Here is a 26,289-nt window from a genome sequence, read left to right on the forward strand (position 1 = left end):
GCAGTGCCGCGGTTCGCGCGCTGCGCTACGAACCCGGCGACCCGAGTTTGATAGGCAACTTGAACCTATTCTCCAAGTTTGCGCTCGAATGACTGTGTGGATATCAGTCGTCACTGTTGCGGGCTGTGGCAAACCCAGTGGGGTTTCCTACCAATAGTACTCAAGGCGACGTTACATTCTCCCTCTTCCTCTGCTTTCACTGCCGATGAAACAGACATTATGGAGCGCTTCTTGTGCAGCACATCCGACGTGGCGATCAACTTTTACTCTTCATGAAGAATCTAAAAATGGCCATTCAAACATTTCGGTGGGGTAGAGGGGTGGGAGGTGGGGGTAATATTCCCCTTTGCCCCCCCCCCCCCAGAAAATAGGATCCAGTGATAGCCCCCCCCCCCCTCCGCTAATGTCGGCGTGGGGTGCAGGGGAGCGTCGCGGTACGTACTGATGGTGGCACGGACCATGATGGGCTCGGACTCGGGCGATGGTGCGCTCACGTCGGCGGCGTTCACGGCCTTGACGCGCAGCGTGTACGTCTCCCCCTCCACTAGCCCGTGCACCGTGAACCTGGGGGGGTGGGAGTGGGGGAAAGTGGTTGGAGAGGGGGGGCACGAATGAAACTAAAGTACAAGCAGTGAAGGTGGAAATTATCCTCTGTGAGCACATTTGTTATCTGCCTTTTGTAGCAAGACACAACTAAATAATGGGCTCGTCTTCTCCCCTGGAGCAGAATCGGACAACTGAATGTATTGCGTGTAGACACAGATGCCCACAGCTCGGCCATTATCAAGCGTCCTTGATAATGTTGCAGAGGATGACTTATGACCGTTGCATCTCCAGCCAAATAATTTTGGAAGAATTACTGCAAATAGTGTTCCAGGTTTATCCAATAAGAGGAGCACGTGGATAAGAGAACATATGCAGTGAAGTTGGGCAGAACACGGTCTCGGCATGAGGATATGTTGGCCACTGGTCAAGAATCACAACAGTGGCAGCCAAAAGAGGAAAAACACCCGAGGTCACGTCCACCGTGGAGATGGATCGGTTGATCCGTTCATGTGCGGAGGCGACATGGATTGTTGCAGTGCAGGACCGTGAGAGATTGTGACGGCTTGGGGCAGACTCCATCCACCAGTGGATGCTGCTGCTGATGATGATGGCGTTGGAAAAGCAGCAGCAGCAGCAAAGGGAATAACAAGTGACGAGGCCCACGCCTGTGTGTCTGCGTGCGTGTGTGTGCGCGTGAATGCGCGTGAGTGTGCGCTCGTACCTGGTGCCTGTGACGGGTTTGTTGTTGCAGGGCACCCACGTGTCCGTGCCCTGCAGCTTGGAGTCGATGTAGTACCCCACGACGTCCGCAGTCGGCGACTCCTTCCACGACACGACCACCGAGCTCCGGGTGTTCCGACTGCAGACCACGTCGCTGGGCGGCGACGGGATTTCTGTCGGGACAATTCCACGTGGCCGGTTCACTCCGATTTCACGTACGGGGTATTCGTCTTCCCGCCTGCCACCCCCCCGTCACCTCGGGAGTGACAATGTGGAAGTGGCCCCGATCTATGGAGGGAGACGGCCTGGCCAGGTGGGATCGCAAGCATTCAACAATTCTTCTTCACTCAACATCTTTAATTCCATGGTTAGGGCTAATTGTCACGAAGGATAAGGATGTGCTTTCATAGGGCGCTTCGATGCCGCATTACATCAATCTCACGTCATCCACTGCAATGCCCTGCTGCATTTTAACCAAAGGGATCCCCCAGCGGCAGCTGTCCGTGTGCATCGCAAGGTGTACGCAGCACAGGGCTGCGAGCGGCAGCAGCAACCATTGCACCCCTCCTGCTGCTGCTGCTGTGTGATCCCAGTTGCGCGGTTTGTACCGAGCTTGTCCCCCACGGTGATGTGGTGCGTGGTCTCCGAGGGCTCGCTGATGCCGCTGGAGTTGCACGTGCGCACGCGGAAGGCGTACGCCTGGCCCACGACCACGTCGAAGAGCGCGAAGCGCGGGGACTTGAGGGGCAGCTCGTCGTTGATGCGGTGCCAGTTGTCCTCCCCACCCGTCGACTGGTGGCGCACAGAACGCACGCGCACAGAACGCACGCGCCCTCCCGTTAGACAACCGCCAGCACGCGTGCGGCAAACATTCGCGGTACGACGCCGCGTGTCCGACTCACTGGGGACTGAACCGAGGGTACAGACGGATTTGTGAGAAGGGTCAGATGCGGCTGTCGCCTGATGAAGCTAGTTGTAATTCCTGGCGAAACGTCGTACTCCAATTGTAAATGTGGCTTGGCTCTCCAACACACCGGTGTGCTGTACTAGTGTCGAATTGGCCACGTTCTGTTTACATGACAAGCCTTATTAAGTGGCTGTGTCGGGTGGTGGCGGGTTTATATTTACGTGATCTAACCCAAACAAAAACTATATTATGGATGATATTGGTCGAGAAAAAGCTGACGTGTTAAAGCTTGAGTCTGCTGATGAGACCTAGAAGGTCAAAACCGGTTGATAATGTTCATGCTTAAACAAAATGCTGCTGGGTAATATTGTTCTGGAAAGCCGATAGTCCGATGGACTAAAGCAGTTATTTAAATGTGAAAACAAATAATGGAGCCCTGCTCATGTTTACTTAATACAACACAACAACACACGTGGCACGACTCTCGTGGCTTTGTTGTTGTTCCACCTTTAATTGATTTAAGAACTCCACCCCGGCGCCTTGGCTCGGGTTTAAGACAGGCTGCCAGACGGTGTGTTTGTCGTACGTGGCGATTCCGTGGCAGATTGGGCGAGGAGCCAGCAAAATTATTCATGGTATTATAGGGCATCAAAAAATCCCGGTGGGAAGCAAAAGAAATAACTCCAGTGTGATTAATGTCCACACATATGTTTGAGCATATGGGGTGGACAACCAACGTTCGCCAACAAAGGTCGTAAATAGCGACATTTATGCAAGCTATTTATTCCGAGGAGGTCACGTATTTGCCAGGTTCGTCTTAAATTAGAGCACACCATGTGTTCCGGTCCCGTCGTGTCTAACCCCCTGCTCATGCCCGTCCATGTGTCTGCGACTTTTCGAGGTTTTTTTTTTTGAGAGTGGCGGTGCAGTGGTTTGCACACCGTGCCACAAAATCGGCAACCTGGGTTTGAAACCCGCCCAAGGTTATTACTTAGTGGCAAATATCTGAGCCGGTCTGGGGCCTCCCCTAGGTTGACTCAGCTTTAAATGAGTACCTAGCACGGGGAGACAAAGGTGGCTGGACACCTCCTTGTGTGTTGTATCGGGTCTTAATAGGTGCTCGCTAACAGCACGTGCGAAAAATAAAAGATCCTACTACAGTGGGATCTTTGTCTTTGTCTAATAGTTGTGTCATTATCGAGCCTTCATGATCCATGCGCTCCACACACAGAGGTGAGAAATCACCCGAGGGGCAAAGTGAGACAGTGGAGAGGTGAAACCGTGAGTAGTTCTGGTGCCAAATGGAACACGATGTGCTGCTCAACTCTTACAGCGGTATATACTTATGCTTCACTTGGCTAGGGCTGATGTTATTTTTGGGGCGAATTTTTAATTAATGGTAATGTTGGCAATGCATCTAACCTAAAGAACAGTTTATTTCGTGAGGCCGCTCCAGTACAGACGCTTGCTTCGTGAATGCAATGGAAAATTCGGTGCGTGAGCAAGGAAAAAACTGGTGGACAGGACGGAAAGTGACTCAAAGGTAAAGGTGCAGCCCTGCAATTACTTGCGTATGCCACTGTTAGGCGCAAAGGGCGTCCACGAAATGGAGCTCAAGGAAGTCCATCTAGAGGGTGTTTGGCCTACTTTTCCAGGCGTATCCAAAGAAGTGGGGTGGCCACGCTTGACCCCACGACACGCACCTGCCGCCCGACGAACTGTGGTGACCCCAAATCCACTGCTGTGTGGACAGAGGTGGGAGGACTTTAACAAACTTGTCCACCGTGAGATTGAATTGAACCTCTGGGTTGCAGGTGCAGTGTGCTGGCCATCAACAGCAGCAACATCCCCTACTCTCATATGGACACTCGTGCAATTAACATAATGGCGGATAGGGCGAGTGAGTGTGCAATGCAGAAGCTGGCAGATGTGGTATAACGACTCAACATGTCCTTAACATGCCGATGATCAATAATAATAATGGAGAGGCGTGCAGGTCGGGGAGGGGGGGGCTGGTTGGGTGGGTGGGGGGTGGAGCAATGCAATCAGCTTGTGTCGCAGCTACTGTGGATTGCTGCATGGTGGGACCATGGGGCATGGTAACGACTTGGCGAGGCCTCCAGTCAGCAGTCGTGGTTGAGGATGAGAGGACTATGATGACGATGATGATGATGTCCTTAACACGCGCACGTTGCCTGCACCGACTCCACCGACCAGCTTTTATAAGCCACGGCGGCCTCCGCCCCTGTAATCGGCGTGCTACCTTTTCGATGTAGTACATGATGCCCTCGCTGCCTCGCATGACCGGCGGCTTCCACGACAGCACGATGTAGTTCCTGGTGGCCTCCGTGATGGAGAGCTCCGTCGGGGGTCCCGGGATGCGGCCCTCTGGGAGGTGGTCACACACGCAAAGCGTTCACATCGCCATCACGTCAATGTCATTTACGCGTGGGAGCTGGAACGGTGGAGTCTTTAAATAAATGACCGCGGTTCAAATGTAATGTTGGCCGTGTTCGAGAGGGTTCGTTAGATGTGATGCCCTCGCACTGCCGTCGTGCGTCTCACCATCTGGCTCCTCCTCTGTAACAATAATCTGTCCAGTCCACGGAGCGATGGGTCCTCCTGTTCAAGAGAAAATGTTTACGTGAATGTTATTTTTGGTTTGTTAACGAATACCAGATTAGTGTGCATATGCAGACATACACAACTGCCACATTTTAACGTCTAGGATATTTAACATTGACCGTAACCGAACGGTTGGGAGCTTGTTCTAGACTCATAATAGATTCACGGATAATTGTATTTTATTGAACAAAAAAAAAATTCTCTGGAAAGATTGTCATATGCAAGGTGAAATAATTTTGGTCTGAAGTCATGAACTCCCTTCTACGTGACTTTACCGAAAGAACCAAGAAGATGAATCCCTGCAGTCACGAAAGCTTTAAATCAAAATTTAATCACTGACGCCTGAACCTCACACTCAACAACAAGCACTCTGACCTATAGGCCACCTGGCCATCTCATGCAGAAATTACTTAACGTTCTGACCAACCCCTACTGGACATATGTGAAAAGAGCTTCATAGCTCATCGGATTCTTCCAGTATAAATACATATTCTGCTTCTGAGAACCAAATCAGCGTGGTGTTTTTTTTTGTTGTTGTTTGTGAGAAGTGATTTTGACGAGACCGAGTCTATCAACTCATGAACTCGCAACAGTCGAGAACCCGGTCGAAACCCAGGCGGGCGACACTCGTCGGTGACCCCAGGATGCCTGCGGCGCCGTCTCAGCGGCGCGACCTCTGAGCCGCCCGGCCACCGCGCGCTCCGCCTGACGGAGCCGGGCGCCCCTTTCTACCCCCCGGCAAACACAGACGGCGGCCGTGCCTTTCATGCGCGCACGGTCCAGCGGGTCCAGAGCTGCCGTGGGGATGGAGGCGCGCGACGGCCGGCCGATGCCCGAGGCGTTGACCCCACGCACGCGGAACTGGTAGGAGCGGCCCTCCACCAGCCCCGTCACGGGGTAGCGGGCGAACTTCACCGGCGTGTCGTTGCACTGCAGCCAGAGGTCCGTGCCCACCTCCCGCCTGGGGACAAAGGGAGGGGGGGGGCACAGGGTGTGTGCGAACCTTGCCAGCGACTCCTTCATTATCACCGATACAATTGTTACTGTGAACAATTGTTACGAATTCAGCCGTGGAGTGACAAAAGGGCTGCACGTGTGCAATCGGTGCGCGAAAAACGTGAAGTGAATCGTGCTGTGATTGGTCGAATGCCACGCGGATCGTGGCAGAGGCGAGGAGGGTACTTGTCGATGAAGAAGCCGATGATGGCGCTGCCGCCGTCGGCGCTCGGCTGCTTCCAGGTGATGATGATGTAGTCCTTGTTCACCTCCAGGCACTCCACGTCGAGAGGGGAGCCGGGGTAGCCCACCATCTCCCCATCTGTGAGCACCGGTCCGACGGTGAGCATCCGGCCAGCGGAGGACATGCAACCCTGCCTGACTCGAACTTATGGCTTTCAAATAACGTTCATGAATATTTATATGAAGGTGAACAGGGCATCAACGTGACCACCGAATTGACAGTTCTTTCATTTTTGGTGTAGATCATAACCTCAGTGACTTCCGTTTTTTAATCTGCGTTTCAGTCAAAGTCTTGAAAGCAATTAATGTTTACCTTCTTAATATAGCAAGGAGATTTTGGCAGCCACCCGAAATCCAAACTGTGGTCTTCCAGATCAGGTTGCATTCTTCTTTCAAGCTTTTGTCGCGTGTTTAAACGCCTCAAGACGTCCGCAAGAGTGCGTGGCGCAAAGCTTGAGAGGAGAAATGCTCAATGCGTGGACTACCTCAGAAGACCGCACTTGGATTACCCCCTAAATATTGTTTTTGGTCATTTAATTGGCAACTGAGCCACGTGATGTTCACGTGGTTTTTTATGTTCTCGCATTTTTAGATGCGATCTGCAGTAACGATGCCATATGAAATCAGATTATTATTATTATTATTCTAAAAATGCTGTGGGTGAGACGCGACGGTGGGTGAGACGCGACGGTGGGTGAGACGCGACGGTGCGTGAGACGCGAGTCTCTCCGCGCACCTCTGACGAAGAAGTAGGCGCTGTGCTCCTGAAACTGGCGTCCGGCCGTGACGCGGACCGTGTAGAGGCCCTCGTCCTCCTTGTTGACGTGGGGCAGCGTCAGCGTCGCCCGGCCCTCGTTGAAAGTCACCTTCAGCCATTTGGAATCCACCAGCGGAACATCTGCCACGCGGATGGGCGCAGCGTAGTCACAGGTGGTCACAAGTGGGCATAGGTGGTCACAGGTTGTCACAGGTGGGCACAAGTGGGCACAGGTAGTCACTGGTGATCACAGGTAGTCACTGGTGATCACAGCGGGGTCATAGCATGGTCACAGGTGGTCATAGGTGGTCATAGGTGGTCACAGGTGATCATCGGTGGTCACAGCGTGGTCACAGGTGGGCACAAGTGGTCACAACAACGTAGCGTAGTTGGCATGGGGCCTTGTGCAAGGAATTAAATGTTGCCCCTTTGTGCCTGGTGTATGGGCCTTGGTGCAGTATCCCCGCCTGCAAAACTCGATAGCTATGCCTACGACAGGTGAGTCCCTTGTGTCGCATTTGTCTGAACAATAGTGCGCGATGTTTTAAAAAAAAAATCTTGATTTCCCAGTTCTATGCCGTTTGTGTTGTCTCAATCACGACATGAGTATCGAAACAGATTTCTTGCAAAAGAGTGCAGCCTTCATGTTAGAAAATGGGCCACAAAATTGGGTATCACAGAGCTACCTCTAAGACGCCTTCAAGTGACCTCTGATCCACACGGTAAAGAGGAGCATTTCACCAGCTACTCTGCCATTGAGAATCATGTTCCCGGTGGTACAAACAAAAATTTAAAATTTCAGAGCTGGAATTCAGCCAAAATGAAAGCAGAAATGCCATAGTCTATGCACAGTCATTGGCGACTGGGCTGAGATCATGAACTAGCCTCACTTGAGAATCCGGCTTGATCACAGGCGGATGATGCCTGGGTTCGAACACGGGATCTCGGCCATGTCAGCGCTTGCTGCTTTGCTAAATATCTCCTCTGTTCAACGAATATTGCCGGCGTTCCCGCAACATTTTTATTCAATGATCTCTTTGTAGGCAATGCACAACAGCCTGACCCATCTCTACTGCGGCGTGGAGCATCGATACGGGGGCTTCTCTCACAGGGGCTTCTCTCACAGGGGCGCGGGCCAGCGGTGATGACCGTGATTCATGGCGGTCTCTGTAAATGAGCCCTGGGGTTGTCAATATCACTGTGTAATTGGAAGCGCCGCTTGTAAAATGTGTAATAGTGCGAGGACGATGAATTAATAATTTTCCATTTAGACACCACTGCATGCATGTTAAAAAAAAAAACTAAGCCGTGTTAAAAGCTGTAGCGGCTGAATTGACTGGGATGCATTCGGGTGACGGTGATGCATCAACGCCGCCATACAATAGGAGGGGGGGGGGAGTGCCATAACCTTGATGGATTAGTGTTCTGGAGATGTGACTTTAAACTACAGAGATTTTTGCTGAATCCTCTCACTGCAGGTTAATTGCCTTCCCTGAACAGTGGCCCTGCACATGCCGACTGCATACTTTTTTTCTATGTTTTCCCGTAAATAGTTTTTTCACGCACACTTCACATGGCCTGTGCTTCGTTTGCAAACGCTGAACGCAGTCGGCGTGTCTGTGTTTGTGTATGGCAGTCGAGGCCTTCGTGCATTGACGGATTGAGAAGGGCTGGGATTTATTGTTTCTTTTAATATGCGTGTGTAATATAAACCGGCCTGAGAAATTTTAATCAATTATCCAATTAATTGTTCCAGTGAAATCACATTTTAATACCAACATACTTGTGGGAACAATACTGCGCATGCTTTACATATTGCCAATCTTCATGTTTTTTTGGGGCTGCGCTTTAAATAAAAAAAACGAAACTTGATATTAATTAATCATAGTCACGACGACTAAAATCAAGAATTTAATTGAAAAAGCAACTTTAGACTTTTCCTCCATTATGTGATTTCTCCAAGACATGTTCTCTCTCTTCTTTCACCTCCCTGCACCCCCCCTGCACCCCCCTCTGCACCCCCCCCCCTGCACCCACCCCTGCAGCCTCCTGCACCCTCCTGCAGCCCCCTTGCAGCTCCCCATCCTCCGATCCCATTTCCCCGTCCCGTCTATTGTTCTCCCGACTGCCCGTTCACAGCCGGAGAGCGACTCTCGTTGTGTGCGTGGGCCTCCTGAAGGACGTGTTCCCTGCTGCTCTTCTTGTCCGTATTGTTGTTAAAAAGATAAATAATACATTCATGACATTTAAAGGAATAAGACATCTATAACGACTAATTTGCATTATTTCAAACAACCGGATATTTGTGTCGGTGATTCTGCGCTGGCATTGGGTGCTCGCGCACAAATCACAATAGCAGCGCCTTGAATGGCAGTGGCTCGTGCCTGAGGACTGCGTTGAGAGAGGACAATGTGGTGGTTGCAATTTAATGAGAGCGCGTGAGCAGAAATCCTTCTCAGAAGCCTCACGTCGGCAAAGGCAAAGCGATCGCGATCCTGATTTTCAAGCCCGAACCGGATCACCGAGTTGGACTCGTGTTGTTGTTGATGTGTTGTTGATGTGTTGTTGACGTGTTGTTGATGGCAGTGGCTGCGAGTGCGAGGGGGGTACCAGGGGGTGGTTTGTTGGGGGCAGTGGCTGGGCGGTTGGGGGGGGGGGCTGCGACGACTTACGGTTGCGTAGCCACTGCACGTCGGGCGTGTAGCCCTTGACGGGAGGGTGCAGCACCACGGTGGTGCCCAGGCTCAGGGTGTCGCCCTCAGTGCCGAAGGACACGTTGAACGGGTCCACCAGGTGCAAGCTCAGCTTGGAGGAGGCTGCCAGGAACTCCGCCACTGTCGGGCAGCGACACAGAGGGCTCTCTTCAGAGGGCATCAATCCCAGCTGCCACGCGCATCATCAAATCACTGGCCCAGCTGCTGTACTGACATCGTATTCGGTTGCAAAGTACTCCCTTGCCAACTGCCCAAACTACATTCTTCCGACGCTTAGGCCCAGCATCAACATTTTCGTGGAGATTAAATATTAATGCTGAATTTATGACTTTGTCCTTCTCACATCTTATGAGCTAACTTATGGGAACGAAAGCTAGGTGTTTAATAAATATAATATGTGCGTGTGTGTGCGTGCATGCGGAGATCCATCTGCCAGCAGCGCCACGGGAAAGACATTTCGAGGCTGCACCATTTCCTGTTTCCTTTATCGCTGCCGTCAATATTCAGAGGCGAATCGATGCACATCCCACAGTATGTATGTACGTTGAACTTATTTTGCAGCGTATGTCGCCAACCGTGCTAATCGGAGGTGTTTATCCATCTCTGTGATGTGTTTTTGGGTTGTACCACGTGAGGCTGGGAGCAAAACGTCTGACATCATGCCAAACAACACGTGCTATGACCCAAAAAGACACGATACAGCGCCACCGCGAGAACCTTCTGATTTACTGGCTTTTGTGCCACTTTCTCTCAATTTAATTCCGACTGTGCTATGGGTGCCACGTCACAAGACAAATAATCCATTCCGAACTCTTTGCAGAGCAATGCCACCCGTCATGTTCGAGACCGGCCCACAGATGCGAATTTTACAGAACTGCCTCTGAGATCCTTTCAAGTGACATCTGTTATGCAAGTAAAGGGCAACATTTTCTCTCACCTGCTCTGTGTACGTGATTTATGTTTAATACACGATAGTCAACACAATTTGTTTCTATTTTCAGAAGCTGGGATCTAGCGAAATTAAGTTGGGGGAACCAATTTTAAAGTGATTGGTAAATCAACGAACAGCACCTAAGGGCACAATTTTTCTCACAGGCAGCTGCCTGGTTTAAAACATTCACGACCTCAGCAGCACCAGCTCATCACTCTGACCTTTGAGCCATCTGGGGCACCCACCGACCACGAAAACCTATGCAGTGGTTTGTGCTTAATTCTTACTGTCAAACGGCAAAAGTTTTCCAAGAGGAAACATGTCATCTCTCAATTCGCCCTTGAAACCTGTATAAAACACGCACACACAGACAACGTGAAAACATTAAGGCATAATAACAGCATAATAACTTGTAATGCATCGCACAGTCGTCGCTCTCGTAGAGAGAGAGAGAACGACTCAGATACGCGAGGAGAAGGAGGGACCACAGATAAGTGACAAGGGGGCAGCCACACGATGAGCCAGCACCAACAATCGCCCAGGCTCTGCGCTCCTCTACATAGTATGGTGTTTTTTATTCATAATAAAGGTTTGGGGTTAGATTGCGATCAAACCCAAAAAACCTTTATTATGAACAACATTGGTCGCGAAAGCCTACGAGCGAGTTAAGGTGTTTTTAGCCAATAAAGGAGCGTTTGCACGTGGGACGAAACCAGTGCACCCGGCGCAAACCCACGTGTGTGAGGGGGAAGCTCTCATCTATAGCGCCGGTGTCATCGATGGCTACGGCCACGATCTAGATCCTAGGTGCATCGGTTGTACGTAGCCGTGCCAGGAGACTGCGCCCGCCCGCCCGCCCGCCCGGAGAGTTTGGGACTCACGCTTCACCACGAGAGACGCCACGGTGGAGCTCTGGCCCTTGGCGTTCATCGCGGTGGCGCTGTACTGCGCCGTGTCGTCGAACTCGCAGCTGAAACAAAACCACGCGGCCGTTTGGTAGTTGTGAAAGAAGAGGTAAAGGTGCAGCCCCGCAATGTCCTCCGGTGGAAAAGCCTCCACTCGAGGGAGCTCTACGGAGGGACCTCTGCAGAGGGTTTGAGGGTAACTCATCCACGCGTGGAAGAGGTGGGAGTGCCAACACTTTACCCCACCACATGCGACCCGCGAAATGACTAAATGTGGTGCACCAACTTAGAGCGGAACGTTGCTCCAAAAACCGTCGTGCCGCAAGATCGAAGCGGTGACCTCTGCATTGCATGTCCAGCGCGCTAATCATTACACCGTGGCAGCTTCCTGATTTCATGAAGTTGGAGAAAAGATGGTTAGAATACTGTATCCAGTATCCAGACAAATGCATTGGGTATTGTTGATAGTGGGCCACACCTGTTATCCAGAACTCTGGAGGCAGGAGTTGGTGGATCACGCAGGCTTGTGAAATTACCAACTCTTACGTGCTGAGGTGGCTATGATGTGGCAGTACAGTGAACTTCTCATAGTTAATTCATCTTTGTGGAAATTGCAGCATTATCTCTACTTATGCAGGAGTATTCTCTGCTCAGTCCGGTTTCTTCGCACACTCAAAACACTCGCTAATGGAATCGGCTTGTCATCCCAAAAACAGGATCCTGAAAAGAAAATCTTGACACTCGGTGGGGCATTCCAAAATAAACGAATTTCATTATATTCGTTATTTGTCGTCATTAATTCGTGCATCTGTGAATCCTGCATGGATGCGGTTCGTCACACGTTTGATCCCTCCTCGTAAAATGCACTCGATGGCTTCGCTTCATCTATTTTTTCACACAGTGCCGCATCCCCTCACCTTGTTAGGACGATCACATCCCATACGGTGGCAGCAGACCACTGAAGGGCGTTATTGCCAAGGGACAGAGCAAGGCTTGCTTGGTCAGTCAAATCCATTCTGGATTTTGGGTCAGCCAAATCCAGTAAATTTGGCTGACCCAGTTAACGTCTCCGGGTTATAGTTGTTTCAGTGAGGCCAGTGCGGTAGAACTCCTCAATATCCGTGTTGGTGCGTGGCAGAAAACATCACTGATCCTTTTGCCCTTCACGTTATGTCTTACGCTCATCCTTGGGAATAATTTGTTTGTGTATAAGCTATTCCACATATTGGGATTTGAAGAAAAAACGCAGATAATAGGAAGAATATTAGTTCTTGCATATCTCACGGCTCCTGCAGATAATAGGATTCCCAGGTAATAGGTTAACAAATAAGAGTTCTACTAAACCCACTCTACAAGGAATTGGCTGCAGTGTATCGGAGACCACTCACTTGTATATGTCCAGGGTGTGAACGCCGAACTTGTTGACAACTCGGTATTTCTCAGGCTTGAGACTGACGTCAATGGGGACCATGTTTTTATACCTAACGATGAGACACACACACACAGACAGGATTGCAATTCATTATGCATATTTTAACAAAACTACAGCACTTATGCAATGTATTTTAAAATGTGTGTTTTATATTAACAATGCTGTTCCCTTTACGCTTTTGCGCATGTTGCTGGCTTGGTAATGTCTATAATGGGTAGAGTGTCACTTTCTGAGATTATCACAACATCGATTCTGGTAATGGACTTTTGACAGCACAGGCCAGGCACGGGACTCGTAGTTTTTTGTTCTGTAATGCTCGAAAATTGGGACGTATCATGCCCCAGCTAAAGTGATTGAAATAGCTTCCAGCGATGCCACACATTTCTCAGAAGTCATTAGTCACTGTCTACTAAATATGGCGTTATGTCACAGAAAAGTATCTTCCGTGGCCTCTTTAAGGAAGCTCTAGCTGACATCAGACTGAACACTTATTTTTAGTGGGAACATGAAGAATAAAATCACAGCCTAAATGTGCCTGGGGCGGAAACTTGCTTTCTTAAATTCTCTCCCATTGGAGATGTGGAAACTTGGCACAGTGACAGCCTTCACGGCGAACACGAAGCAAATTCGCCTGCTGCTTTGGCGCAACACGCTGTGATGCCGACGTTTAAAATAAATGCGATGATGAATGGTGATGAGAGCTAATACAGACCGATAATGGCGTGTGAGCGATGATGTCAAACACAATGTGAGATGATGATGATGAAAGTAATATAAGAGGAGGACAGAGGGCTAAAGAGTCAGAACACGAAGCTGACAATGCTCAGAGGTTGGGGAAGAATCTGCGGAGCCTGAGCGGACATCCACAGGGGAGATGGAGCAATCGAATCAGCTCGTGTGAAGGTGCTCCATGGATCTTTACATCCAGTACCATGAGAGACGGCGGCGGCTTGGAGAAGCCTCCATCGACAGGACGACGACGACGATGACGACACAATGAACATCATACAGAATGTCACGATCCTATTGACGACGATGACGATGATGACGACACAATAATCATACAGAATGTCACGATCCTATTGATGACGATGATGACGGCGACGATGATAATGCGCGTCAACGTTGTCAACGTCATGTCCCTCACGCTGCCACCCTGCAGCACGTGCAAGGCCATCGCTCTCGGCCCCCCTCTCCCACTGCCGCACGGGAGGGGGGGTGGCCACTCGGCGTAGATGAGCGACATTTGTTCTATCCCCCCCCCACCGACCGTGTGTTGACGACGACGACTCACGATCAGTGCCGGATTAAGCTAGTGCGGGGCCTGTAGCATATGATGTTATAAAGGGGCCCTAACTAAAAAAAACACACAGATATGAAAACACACACTTTTAACTTGCATAGTAAAGTAATTGTATTTTTTCACTTGCTATACAGCCAGATAACACAACAAATCGATGACCTTAAACACCCGGTCGTTCGTAAAAGTTGAAGGCAGTATAGTACTATAGTAATAGAGCAAGTGCAAAATCACTGAACCGGAATTGATAGCTTGAACGCATTTAGCGTGGGGGCCCTTGTAGCAGCTACATATGTAGCTACTTTTGCTACGAGGCTAGTCCGGCACTGCTCGCGAGCGTGGCCGACGTGGCGCGCTCACCAGGTGACCACGGGCTCGGGCCAGCCGTGCACCGTGCTGCGGAACTGCACGCCGCTGCTCTCCCACACGGTGTGCGAGCGCAGCTTGATGGCGAACTCGGGCGCGTGCAGCTTGCTGTCCACGTTCATGCGGTGCTTGAACTGAGCCCTCTGGTGAATCTGTCGGCGGAGACGAGCGGTTGTTCGCCTGTGCAATCACGAGTCAAATCAAATCGTCCCGCGCGTTTCGCACGAGCGCCTTTGATTCGACGACTCTCGACGTCGCGGAGAATGCGAGCGACAAAATGAATAACGCGGACAACACATCTGGGATCTATATAAACAAAAAAAATACTTTTTTACTTGATGACGTGGAGGAGGCGGGCGTATTTCCTGCTTATTGATGTTCTTAGTGATTTTCTCCGCGACTATGCTACTGATGTTGTTGTCCTGTGTAGTGCAGAGTTTGACATCAAATCGAGGACATTATCTAACAAACAGAGAGAGGGTCCGTGCCTATAAACGTCCAGCAGCTCACCAGCACTGGTTCAAGCAAGACTGACTGCTGATGTGATCCGGCATGTTGAAACCAGTCCGGACTTTGCCCGCGTTTAACCAATGCTTATGAAATGATGCACTCCCAGAAGGCCGTGTGGCTGATGGGACGTGTCAGGGTCAAACACGTGAAGGCAGTGTATTGCCTGCTTGTGAGAGTCGAAGACGGCAAGTGAAGACTGAACGTCGACACCGGTCCACAGTTTGCTTATTTGAACAAATCCTGCGGGATTATATTGGCCTGGAAGTTCCATAGGCCGGGTGGCCTCAAAGGTAATTCGTATTATTGTGGACAGGCAAGCAGGGATATACTTATTTATATATATGTGTAATTGTTGTACTGCATTCTGCTTTTACTTGCTTCTTCACTCACGACATGTTCTCCTGCTCGCTCGTCGACTGGAGTAGGTGGCATGTGGCAGTGGGCACAGCCGTGGCAAGAGGCGTTCTGGATGTGGTGTGCCGGGTGTGGTTATTCATGTTAACAGCAGGTGCCGCCACCCAGCCCATAGCTTCGGGGGGCGGGGGGCTGGAGGTGAACGAGCCCCCCATGCTGAAGGTCCAGCCCCTCCCCCCCTTGCTAAATTCTGATCGCCAAGTCGTACGATACTTGGTACAATATTTTATACAATATTCAGCACCAGTGGCAGCTGTCACTCAGCCGTTCCTCGTACACACAACGGCAGACTGCACGACAGACTCAAGCAGATCTCTCGTCGTTACTCATTCTCTGTTTAAAGTTTGTTGACAACATCGGTTGCGTTGTGTGCCCCCCGACCCTTCCCCGCCCCGAGGCCACCTTTTTCTCGAGCTCCACGCGCTCCGCCTTGTAGCGCGCGCTGTCCAGCGTCGTCTGGAGGGTTTGCTGCGCCGTCTCGGAGCCTTGGGCCAGCAGGGAGCGGCGAGCCAGGTAGGACGTCGTGTCCCTCATGAGATCATCCTCCAGCTCCTGCAAGCCAAAGGTCTCGCCCCTGGTCCCACGATCACACGCGTTGGGTGGCCACCGGCCTTTTGTTAATTTAACTATATCTCACATTTCATTGTATCCGATTGTGCTATCGGCATCGTGCCTCGAGGTGATGAATCAATTCTCGCAGAGCAGTGCAACTCCGCCTGCGTTGGGGAATCGCCCGCAGAAGTGGATGTCACAGAGCTGCCTCTGAGATCCCTTCAAGTTTCTTCTGGTCCATCAGGTAGAGGGCAAAACTTCCCCTGCTGCTCTGCTTATAAGAGTAAAGTCTATTGTATGGCAGTCAAACTAATACCATAATTGTCAAAGCTGGGATTTAGGGAAATTTAGCTTAATTTAACAAGATTTGTTTGTGTTTTGCAGTAATTGGTAACTGAGCCAATGCCATCAACTCTTGAAAATGTGATTTCATCACCGGTGGCTCCTTGAATTTGAACTCAGGATCTCAGTGGCACCAGCTCAGCATTCTGACCTCTGAGCCTGGCCACATCAGAGAAACACAAACTTAATCGATTATTATCATATTCGCCATTTGGAAGAAAATAAGTGAAGACATGTGTCTTTGACCAATTGTCCAGCAATCACAACAGTCGTCGAAGAATGCTGCCTGGAATGGCTGGGCCAGGTGCACGGCATCAGAGAGAAGGGCACAGCAGTCCTCTAAGCGCTTGTCAAAAAATGTATGAACAAGTAATAGTGGAGCGTCCGCTTGAATGAGACGGAACCAAACATTGCAGAAATTTATAGCAGCTACAGGTGCAACCTGGCACAGCACGGAAACTCCAGTCGTCATACTGGGTCATTCGGATTAGTCCGTGGGGCATGAAATGTATCAAATGCCATGTGGGTTTTTTTTAAGGAGGTGTTTGAATATGAACCATGGTGGCACAGAGCAAGGAAGTCAATGCCAAGTGTGCCCCGTGACACCAACTCTGCAAAGTGGGTTTCAGCACGGTAATGACTACGCGGAATGTGTGCTGTTTGCCCTCCATTCGGCATCCTTAACCTTGACAACTTGCCGAATGGGCACAGCGATTGTGGCTAAGGACACGACAATGCCCAGCCACACAGACCGTACTGGAAATTCTGGTCACACTGTTGGGGCCTGTCGGGAGAGATGGATGAGGCCACATTTCTTCACCATATTTAACCGCAGAAGCCACCGCGCGTGCGGAGGGCAGCGTGGCAAGGTGATGGCTTGACAGAGATTAACGACAGCGGCGGGTGTTGGCTCACGGGATATGTATTGAAGACCTCCTGATTCGAGCGAGTGGAAAATTAGTCGTTCACGAACTACGTTTTGACAAGCGCAAAAAGCGCTCGGACACATGAGTGTGTGCCGTCCCTCACACGTAGATGTTAAATTAGTGTAACCTCGAACAAACAATATCGAGTGCTGAGAATAACTTTCATGAAAATACTCTTATCCCTTCGGTGATGATGAGCATGACATTCTAAACATTTTAGTTGGTTTCGTGAAGTAGTCATAGCAGTACTGTTGGTGGTGTCCTGCTGTGTGCTGCACCTGCTATGGTAGACTGGAATGACGCTGCTGCAGTAGCAGTCGTCTGCCTGCCCGTACGAGGAGTATCCGCCATATTTCCTCGCGACGTAGTCGTCTTTCGCCTCTTCCTTGATCTCGCTGAGCGTGGTGGAGGAGGTCAGTCTGCGAGGTAGAAGGGTCGTCACGTCACAGCGTTGCGAGGTCACATCGCCTCTCCGTGGTGACGATCAGCCCCGTGGGCTCTGAGCCGTGGGTAGGATTTGCGTTAATAACGCAAATGTAGTTTAACACGCAGGCTTTCGCGACCAATATCATCCATAATAGAGTTTTTTTTGGTTAGATCGCATACATATTAATGCGTCGTTAAACTCGCCACCATCCGACAAAGACAATTCATAAGGTTTGTCACGTAAACAGAACGTGCCAATTCGTCACTAGTACAGCACACGAGTGTGTTGGAGAGCCAAGCCACAACATTTACAACCTGGATTAGTATTCTTCGGATCTTTCGGTAAAGTTACGGAGATAAAAAAAAATTTAAGTAAATAAAAATAAAAACTACGACGTTTCGATCTACGTGACTTTACCGAAAGATCCAAAGATTACAAATCCAGATTGTAAATGTTGTGGCTTGGCTCTCCAACACACCGGTGTGCTGTACTAGTTACGAATTGGCATCTTCTGTTTACGTGACAAACCTTATTGTCTGTGTCGGGTGGTGGCGAGTTTAACGACACATTTATATTTACGAGATCTAACCCAAAAAAAACCTCTATTATGGATGATAACGCAATTTTTCACGGTTTCTGAATTTCCATCGCGCAGCCACACTAATTCGTGCATGCAAGTACATTTTAAAGCATATTTAATTTTTACGTTAAATTCAGTTTTTTTAGACAATTGCAAGATTTCTGCTTTGCATTCAGGTGCTCTGCACAAACACTCAGTATTTAGTGTGACCGAAGTGAACCATGACAAGCCTCTACATTCGAGTGTTGAGAGAGACGCATTAGCAGGCAGGCAAGTTTGAGGATCGTTTAAAATAGCAAGCCGTATAGCAGATTTAAACAGACAAGATATGAATGCATTTCTGTTCACGTCGCATCGATGTCGTGTGTTGCGAGCACAACATTGAAAGTGTGAGCACCTCTTATGGGAGCAATACTTCATTTATATATTTATAGATGCATATATTTCACAATTCTCTCCGCACAGTCAGATGTTGTTGCGAAAATGTCGAGGACAAATTAACCGCATTGCAACAAACAAAAAAAACGTCACTTAGCGCACCTTTAATGGGCCTGCTGGCAAATAATTTGCACATTTTTCAAATAAACCCAAGTTGGCAGCACAAAGTGGAACCGTAATGCCGCTTGACAAATTGCACGTTGTTGTAATTCTGTTTTTCGGTTCAACCTGCATGCATGTGGTGCCATATTCACGGCACAAACAAACGTAATGATAACATATAGCAATGTAATATATTTACATTTAAATATTTAATATTTGGAATAGCAAATTGCAGCTCTGTGGCCATTGCACTTCTGGATGAAGGTCTAACCGCGCTGTCCCACCCTATGGGCGCTGTCCCACCCTATGGGTGCTGTCCCACCCTATGGGCGCTGTCCCACCCTATGGGTGCTGTCCCACCCTATGGGCGCTGTCCCACCCAATGGGCGCTGTCCCACCCTATGGGCGCTGTCCCACCCTATGGGTGCTGTCCCACCCTATGGGCGCTGTCCCACCCAATGGGTGCTGTCCCACCCTATGGGTGCTGTCTAACCATACTTCTCCCCGCTGGTCAGGGCGGGTTGGTGGAGTGGGCGAGCCCACCGATGTTAGCCATGGCCAGGAACCAAACTCAGATGATCAACTTTATGGTGCAATAATGTGTGAACCATTGTGCCGCCGGAGATGGAAACATCTAAATGACATGTCATTTAAATACGTAATGTATATCTAAATTATCCACTTCATAGCAAGTGGTTATTTGTATGCGTATTACAAAAACTCCAACAATTTGTAAACTGAATGTATTTTGCCCACCTCCGATTGAGTTCCTGACTAAAGTAAAGCAACGCCGTTTGTTGAAACGCCTGCGAAGGTTTGCGTCTGCGGTGCAGTACCCGGTGTACTTGTTGCTGGACCGGGCCGCGAACGACGACTGTGCCAGCTGCGAGGAGGAGGAGGAGGACTTGCTGTGGTGCGATGCGGCAGCCGCGTAAGCTTGCGAGCTGTGATGCAGGGAGGCATCGTAGCCCGTCTTCTGCAGGAGATGCAGCGACATGTGGCCTCCCCGTGAACTCCGCTCTCTGTCCAAAGGCGCATGAGGTCAAGCAGGCAGCAACAAACAGCACCGTAACATTAGTAATAGTTACAGATCACAACCTTTCTTGAATGAGCAAGTGTATGAGACCTAAAATCCTGGTGATATTATGGAAGCGCTATATATGAAGGTGAGATATATAGATAGATAAGATAAATGAAGGCAAACCGAGATGTAGTGAAATACGACTATTGAGATGCAGAGAAGGTGAGAGAGATTGATTGGCATTTGTATGTTCATTATCTTCTTACGTTCATGAGGATTTGAAATGATATCTCATGCATCCATATTTTAGTCATGACTAACGGAGACCCTTGAGTGCGCTGAGCTCTGCTTGTGCCGAGTGCCGCCACAGCTCCTCGCCGACCACGCGTGTCGATGTTTCAGGTGGGGCTTGCGACAACATCACGAGCCAAAATGTTGCCCATGAAAAGTTTAAAATGTGTGGATTTTTGTTATTTAGTTTTCACGCTTGAAGTAGCCTACATCACAACAACAGCAGCAGCATCAGCAACAACCACAACAAAAAGACTGCGATCAAACGTGGCTGCACACGCCAGAGCCGATAAACCTCTCTCCAATAATTTCACAAAAGGGAATCTCTACGAGTAGAAAGCCTTTGAGGGTTTTTTTAGATATACCATTAGCGGAATAAATTATACGTCTGTCAATCGGTAAGCTGTAAAAAAAACACACCCGAAGAAGTGCTCGTTCTTGTGATACAATCGCTCACAGCCGACGTTCTTGTGACGCCTGCTGCTGCTGCTGCTTCAATGGAGCAGGGTCAGTGGGCTGCCGTTGGACAATCGGTGCTCTGGCACGACAGTCGTGGAAGGGATCACCCAGAAATATCTATTTTTTACAGTACTTGGAACAACAATTCAGCAAAGTTAAGACTGACCGAACGAGATTATTTTCAGGAAGCCTCAATGGAGTGGACATAAACGAGAGAAATATCGAGCACAGTTTAGCTCCAATTATCATATTTTGTTACTGGCAAATGAGGTTCCAATGGTGTAAATGCTTATACCCCGAGCTCTCATACTCTGATGGTTTATTGTCCTTGAGTTGTGCGCTTTTTGGCGTCATCTGGTCCAACACCATGTGAGACTAGGCTCTAAAGAAAACTGTCTCGGGTGTGGATCAATCAATTTCAAGGACAGTGCATACATTATCAGAGTTATGTTTTTTGTTTGCATTCCGACTGCAGGTATTGTGGTCAATGCAAACATGACTCCTTGTAAAAAAAAGGTGTCAGTTTTGTTGCCAGATAAAAGGGTAAAAAAACAATTATCACAGTTTTGCTTTCAAATATTTTGTTTATTTTCTTTTGTCGAGTTTATTGTCTAGACCAGCAGTGCACGTGCTGGGGTCCGCAGGCCACCGGTGTTCCGCTAGGCCGTGGGAAGTGGTCCGTGGAAGTGTTGCAGATGCTACGACGTGTTCTCGGTGCGTGGTGGTCCACGAAAATAGTTTGAAGGTCGACAGTGGGGCGCGAGTCCAGAAACGATGGGAATGGCTTGCGGTCTGCAACAGTCGCTTCCTCGCTTAGTGATTATCTCTGAAGCCCCTTTGTGTTGTTGCCTCGAGATGCAGCGCTGCACGGGAGGCGCGGTGTGCATCGCACATGATGACATTCATATATAAACGAGATACAAGTGTAGTTCATGGACACGACGATGTGACGGCCTGCTCTGTGGGAATTAATTACGGATAAGCGCGATTAGCAGTTCCACATACATATAATCTGTCTCGTTGTGTTGGGAGAGAAAATTGCATATGGCCCAAACGGAACGCCAGTGGCACACTGAGACGCATTCGCTGATAGGGCGCCGTGGCTACTACATTGTCGATGCACTCGCTGCTGTCATGTGTACATGGTGACAGCAGCGAGTGCCCTGCTCGGCACCAGGCTGCTCAAATAGCCGGCTACATTTCATTGTCAGCACGAGTGGCTGGGAGGAACCCAGTGCTGAGTGTTGTTACCTCTGCACCAGTTTTGAATGTATATCTTGAGCATGCAATGATGCCACTAGTATAAGAGTGGGTTGATTATTACTGCAGTGTTATTATACACTCCAGTGTATAATCATGCGATTGTTTTGGAAACTTTAAATTTTTCTAAGTTCTGTGCAGTGCTCTTTTTAATTGTTCTTCTTAATTCCATTCGAGCTTCGGGACGTCTTTTATATTTGTGTGATACCAAGTAAGAGATGTTGGTCATGATGATTTGCTTTGCAGCCAAGCAGTGCAACTTTCCCAAAGCATGATTATATTCTTAGAGTCTACCATTACAAACCTCCAATGGGAACCGGATACAGCAGCATAGGGCTCACTGTGCCACTTCACTGGGCGATTGACCTCTGATACATTTTTGCTTAAACATATTTTGGTAGGGCCCACACCGTGACAATTTGATGAATAGTTTCCATGCAGGGTCACGATTCAATACTATAATCAAGTTTCACCCTTATTAACCTTGTGGTGAATATAACGGCCTCTAGTGGCTGTAGGGATCACGTGAATCGTTTACACACACCCACATAACGGTATACACATTTTTTTAAAAACATGAATTATTACACAAGCAATTGCGTGCATGCGTCGTTCCTCTTATACATTGTTCGTTCTTACTTTACCAACCATTGCACTCTGGAAAACAACAACCACCCACACTTTATAAATACAGCTCATGCAAAGCAATCATCTCACTTGCAACATTGCCATTTTTACTTTCATTACAAAGTGTCTGACAGACAGCCCTTGGCCGTATCACTGTTATCAGTGGGCTGACGGCAAAAGATGATGTAGGGTTATGCAGATGCTTGCTCGCAGAAAGTCAAAGTGATTTCCTGCTCAAATGAGCATTGAGTCGATGCTCAACTCCCTTTTACAGCCCTGAGTGAGCGGTGGAAATTCCACATTCCTCTGACAGCTGAGAGTCTCTCCATCGGACAACCACTGTTGACTTTCCCACAAAGTGGTACTTATTTTACCTACCCCAAGCGATGGGGGTGGGGGGGGGGGTGAGACAACTCGCCAACAAGGATTGGAACTCGCAACCTTCCGATCTCGAGCCGCCTCGCCCTAGCGCCGAGCCAAGCGGGCCTGCAGCAGACGGTGTCACGGCGCACGGAAACTAACCCAAAGCAAGTCCCGGAGGAGAGGCCGCTGAGCCGCACAGCTCATTTTACCTTTGCAGTGCCTTGAGTTCGCCCGCGACGATGCAGGACGTGGAGGAGTGAGGAAGAGAGAGAGGCTTGTTTGGTGGCAGCTCTCAGACGCACGTCCCCGCTCTCTACCCCACGACGGGCTGAGTCGCACGGAGACTCGGGACCAAAAATAGCCCCCAGAGACTGCATTTAAACCACCCTCCTCGTATCCATTTATGGCCTGGCTATAAATATCAAGTAAATCAAACGTTCAAAAAAACTGAATGTAAACTCAGCAAGAGATGACGTGTGGCGTTCTCGTTGAAAAGAGTTTTTGTAAAATTGTAAGTGCGGATTTAAGGAAGACAGAAAAACGTAAAGCAGTCAGAACTGCACACGAATGTATTTTTGTATTTACAACGCTGACAGGGCGATGCCACCCGCTGTGGCTGTTATGCTTGGGAAGCCTGCAAAGCTTGTCCGTCTACTTGAACATTTTCATTGCAAATCAAAGATTTTTTGTTGTTGCAATAACTGCAAGTTTACTTCTTTTTTTAAACAATGTTCAACTACTGTATATGTAAAATTATAAAAGTGCGGCCCTGGAATTGCTTACTGACGCCACGGCTGCTGGAAAAAGCCTCCACTGGCAGGGTCTCTCTAGAGCATCTCTAGATGGCACTTGGCCTACTCTTCCACGCTGGCCAGACGTCTTGGAAGAGGTGGGAGTACACACACTTTACCCCGCCGCACAAAACCTCGCGCACGACTAACTGTGTAACTAAGTCTCTCAACCATTATATATGAGCAGCACGCATTGATTCTCGATAAAGGGCTCACAAAGTGAAGGGGCATTGTTTCTTGTACAGTATATCAAAAAGGGATGGAGATTAGAGCGATGCGCGGCAAGGGTCACCTTGTTTGTTGTTGTGCGCATTTGTCAACACGCTGGGCCCGCATGGAGCGTGCCTCGTGTACGTCTCTTTAACAATGGAGGTTTAAAAATATCCAAACTCAAGTGACTCATTCTCCCGACGGAGGACTCGATGCTCGCGTGCCGACGAAAGCAACAGCGGCACAGAAGCCAGCTGCTGCACGACCGGCACTTTACCCTTGGCCGTGGCAAGGAGCCCCACACACACACACACCTCCCCCTGACAGTGATGTAGAGGCACCTGCTGTGCTGCCGTACACACCTGCAACAGAGACACCGCCACCTACCCCGATTCTACTCGCAGATATTGGGGAAAGTGTTGTCAGCGTGCAGCTGGCAAGGGTAGCAACGAATACCAGATAGGGTGGCGCTCATTACAGACAAATTGCCCGCCACCAATGAACCGCGATACCTCGATGCTGATCTCGCCAGCAAGGAGCAGGAACCAAGGCCGTAGCCATGGAGTCAATATTGGGGGGGACCAAATCTTCTAGGGTGTCTGGGGGTCCCAACCCAGAAAAATATCTACATTTGAAAACTAATTTCCTGCCTAAAATAAAAATAAATTACACCAACACATGGGATGGACTTTTATAGATTTTTTACAATAATGTCTAATAGTGTATTGTATTACATTGCTCTGTTTTTACTTTTTTACCATTTCTTGTTTCATTGTATGTAATGTACAACCATAACCACAATCATATAAACAGAAATCTATGCATTGCTTTACATGAAGACAAGTCCAGATATTGTGACCAAGGTTTAGCAAATAGTTGTTTTTATTTACATAGCATAGCATTTTTTTAATAGCAATATATTGGGAGGGGACATTTTGAGCATATTTGAATATTGGGGGGGATGTCCCCCCCAATATTCAAATATGCTCAATTTTTTATTACAACTTCTGTGGTGTATGGCTGGGATCGACTCTGGGTCATAGGTCGGTGTGTACTCGTTACGTCCATCACTGGGAGCTTATTGGGGGGCCCTAAAGCAGAAATAAATGTTGACGGGACTCTTTCCTTACAATTGAAAACATCCTGGTGCGATGACAGAAGAGATATAAACAAGCGACGCAGTGTAGACGTAGTAACAAGAGAGAAATGTAGACAATAGAGATGAGGGAAGATATATGCAGACAAGGTACAGTTGAGAGAGATTGTGCGTGTATGTTAATTAGCTTGTTATGGATTTGAATATGGGCTGAGATTTGAGGTGCACCTATTTTTGCCATCAATCTGGGTCCCTTTTGCGCAGCTCAGAGCCCTGCTCTGCTTCTTGGTTCGATTACGCCGAGCGCCGCGCATTGCTGCGTGCACTCACGCGATCTACACAACTCCCTCCAGCAGAGCTGCAAAGTTATTCACAGAAATTGGGTCGAGATGTGTCCAAAGCAGATCGATGTTGTGCCATCGCACGGAAACAATTTATTATTACTTTTTTTTATATAACGGGCTGAGGGTCGGCGGAGAGTAAGGTAAGGTCACGAGCTGTGATTAGCGCCCTGACTTTTAGAAAGGAATGGCCCAGAGGAGGTGCCACTGGGGGGGCGGAACCCCAGATGACTGCCAGGGTATTAATAGCACTGCCGGGAGAGACTGTGGGCATAGCTGTAGATATTATTACTGCAGGCAGCGTCATGCGTACATAAAGTGGTATTGGATGTTGCTTCGCCACCCCTTGTCTTTGTGGCCATACCTACATATAGTACAAAGGTATAAAGGGTGAAGGTGCAGCCCTGTACATTTTTGCTCATGCCACTGCTGGCAGAAGGCCTCCCCGAGGAGCTCTAGAGAGCTGCTCTGGGCAACTTTACACCGCTGATTGCCAAACATTGGTGTAACCGTTCATACTGCTGCTGGTTGTCAATAAGCGTCTTTCCATGCCGTGTGGGTCGTGCGGCTTTTTGGACCACGCTGCTCGGTTGCAGCTTGGGGAAGAGAAGAGGGCCAGGACCATGTTAGCCATGGCAGTTCATCAAACCGTGACCGATTACCAGGATCAAAGTTCAGTGTGTGATCCCTGTGCCGTCACTTGACCCCAACCCTATAAACTATTATGGTGCCCAAATAAGCCACGCTTATCCATTGGTTCTCACTTCATGTTTAGAATAACGACGTTTATTCATCCAGGAAAGCCTCGCGAGTTTCAAAGCACTTTTCAGGAAGGTCCTGCCTTGGAATATTTGGCCAATTCCATTAATGAATGATGGGCAGGACCCACTTTCTCTTAAATATTCCTGCCATCCTACTGTCCACATTATTCAGACCTATTAACTTGCATGCAGCCCAAAGTGTAATTTATTCCATGAGTATAAATAGTCAAAATTGTAAAGGCTTTGTAACTAGTGGTCGTAACTACCTGGTTCGTGTTGGTCAGGGTCTTCCAAGACAACTGCTCTGACATATCCGTTGTAGTGTAACAGGCAGCG

General features: G+C 49.0%; 1 protein-coding gene across 1 annotated transcript in view; it reads right to left on the reverse strand.

Annotated features, from left to right (window-relative positions):
* LOC144732852 (myomesin-1-like) overlaps positions 1-23,088 on the reverse strand; it is a 38,722-nt gene extending 15,634 nt beyond the window's left edge. Inside the window, exons 1-17 of the mRNA XM_078614487.1 lie at positions 22,964-23,088; positions 19,570-19,755; positions 17,465-17,605; positions 15,769-15,940; positions 14,437-14,594; positions 12,733-12,825; positions 11,321-11,409; positions 10,727-10,786; positions 9,467-9,628; positions 6,774-6,935; positions 5,981-6,116; positions 5,560-5,759; positions 4,739-4,795; positions 4,437-4,561; positions 1,875-2,058; positions 1,268-1,439; positions 443-564 (exon numbers count right to left, since the gene is read on the reverse strand). Coding sequence (XP_078470613.1) covers positions 443-564; positions 1,268-1,439; positions 1,875-2,058; positions 4,437-4,561; positions 4,739-4,795; positions 5,560-5,759; positions 5,981-6,116; positions 6,774-6,935; positions 9,467-9,628; positions 10,727-10,786; positions 11,321-11,409; positions 12,733-12,825; positions 14,437-14,594; positions 15,769-15,940; positions 17,465-17,605; positions 19,570-19,730 — 2,194 coding nt within the window. The 5' untranslated portion in view covers positions 19,731-19,755; positions 22,964-23,088. The remainder of the gene's footprint in view (positions 1-442; positions 565-1,267; positions 1,440-1,874; positions 2,059-4,436; positions 4,562-4,738; positions 4,796-5,559; positions 5,760-5,980; positions 6,117-6,773; positions 6,936-9,466; positions 9,629-10,726; positions 10,787-11,320; positions 11,410-12,732; positions 12,826-14,436; positions 14,595-15,768; positions 15,941-17,464; positions 17,606-19,569; positions 19,756-22,963) is intronic.
* Positions 23,089-26,289: the final 3,201 nt, after the last annotated feature.

The sequence above is a fragment of the Lampetra planeri genome, chromosome 2, assembly GCF_965212315.1.
Source record: "Lampetra planeri chromosome 2, kcLamPlan1.2.h2, whole genome shotgun sequence".
NCBI lineage: Eukaryota > Metazoa > Chordata > Hyperoartia > Petromyzontiformes > Petromyzontidae > Lampetra > Lampetra planeri.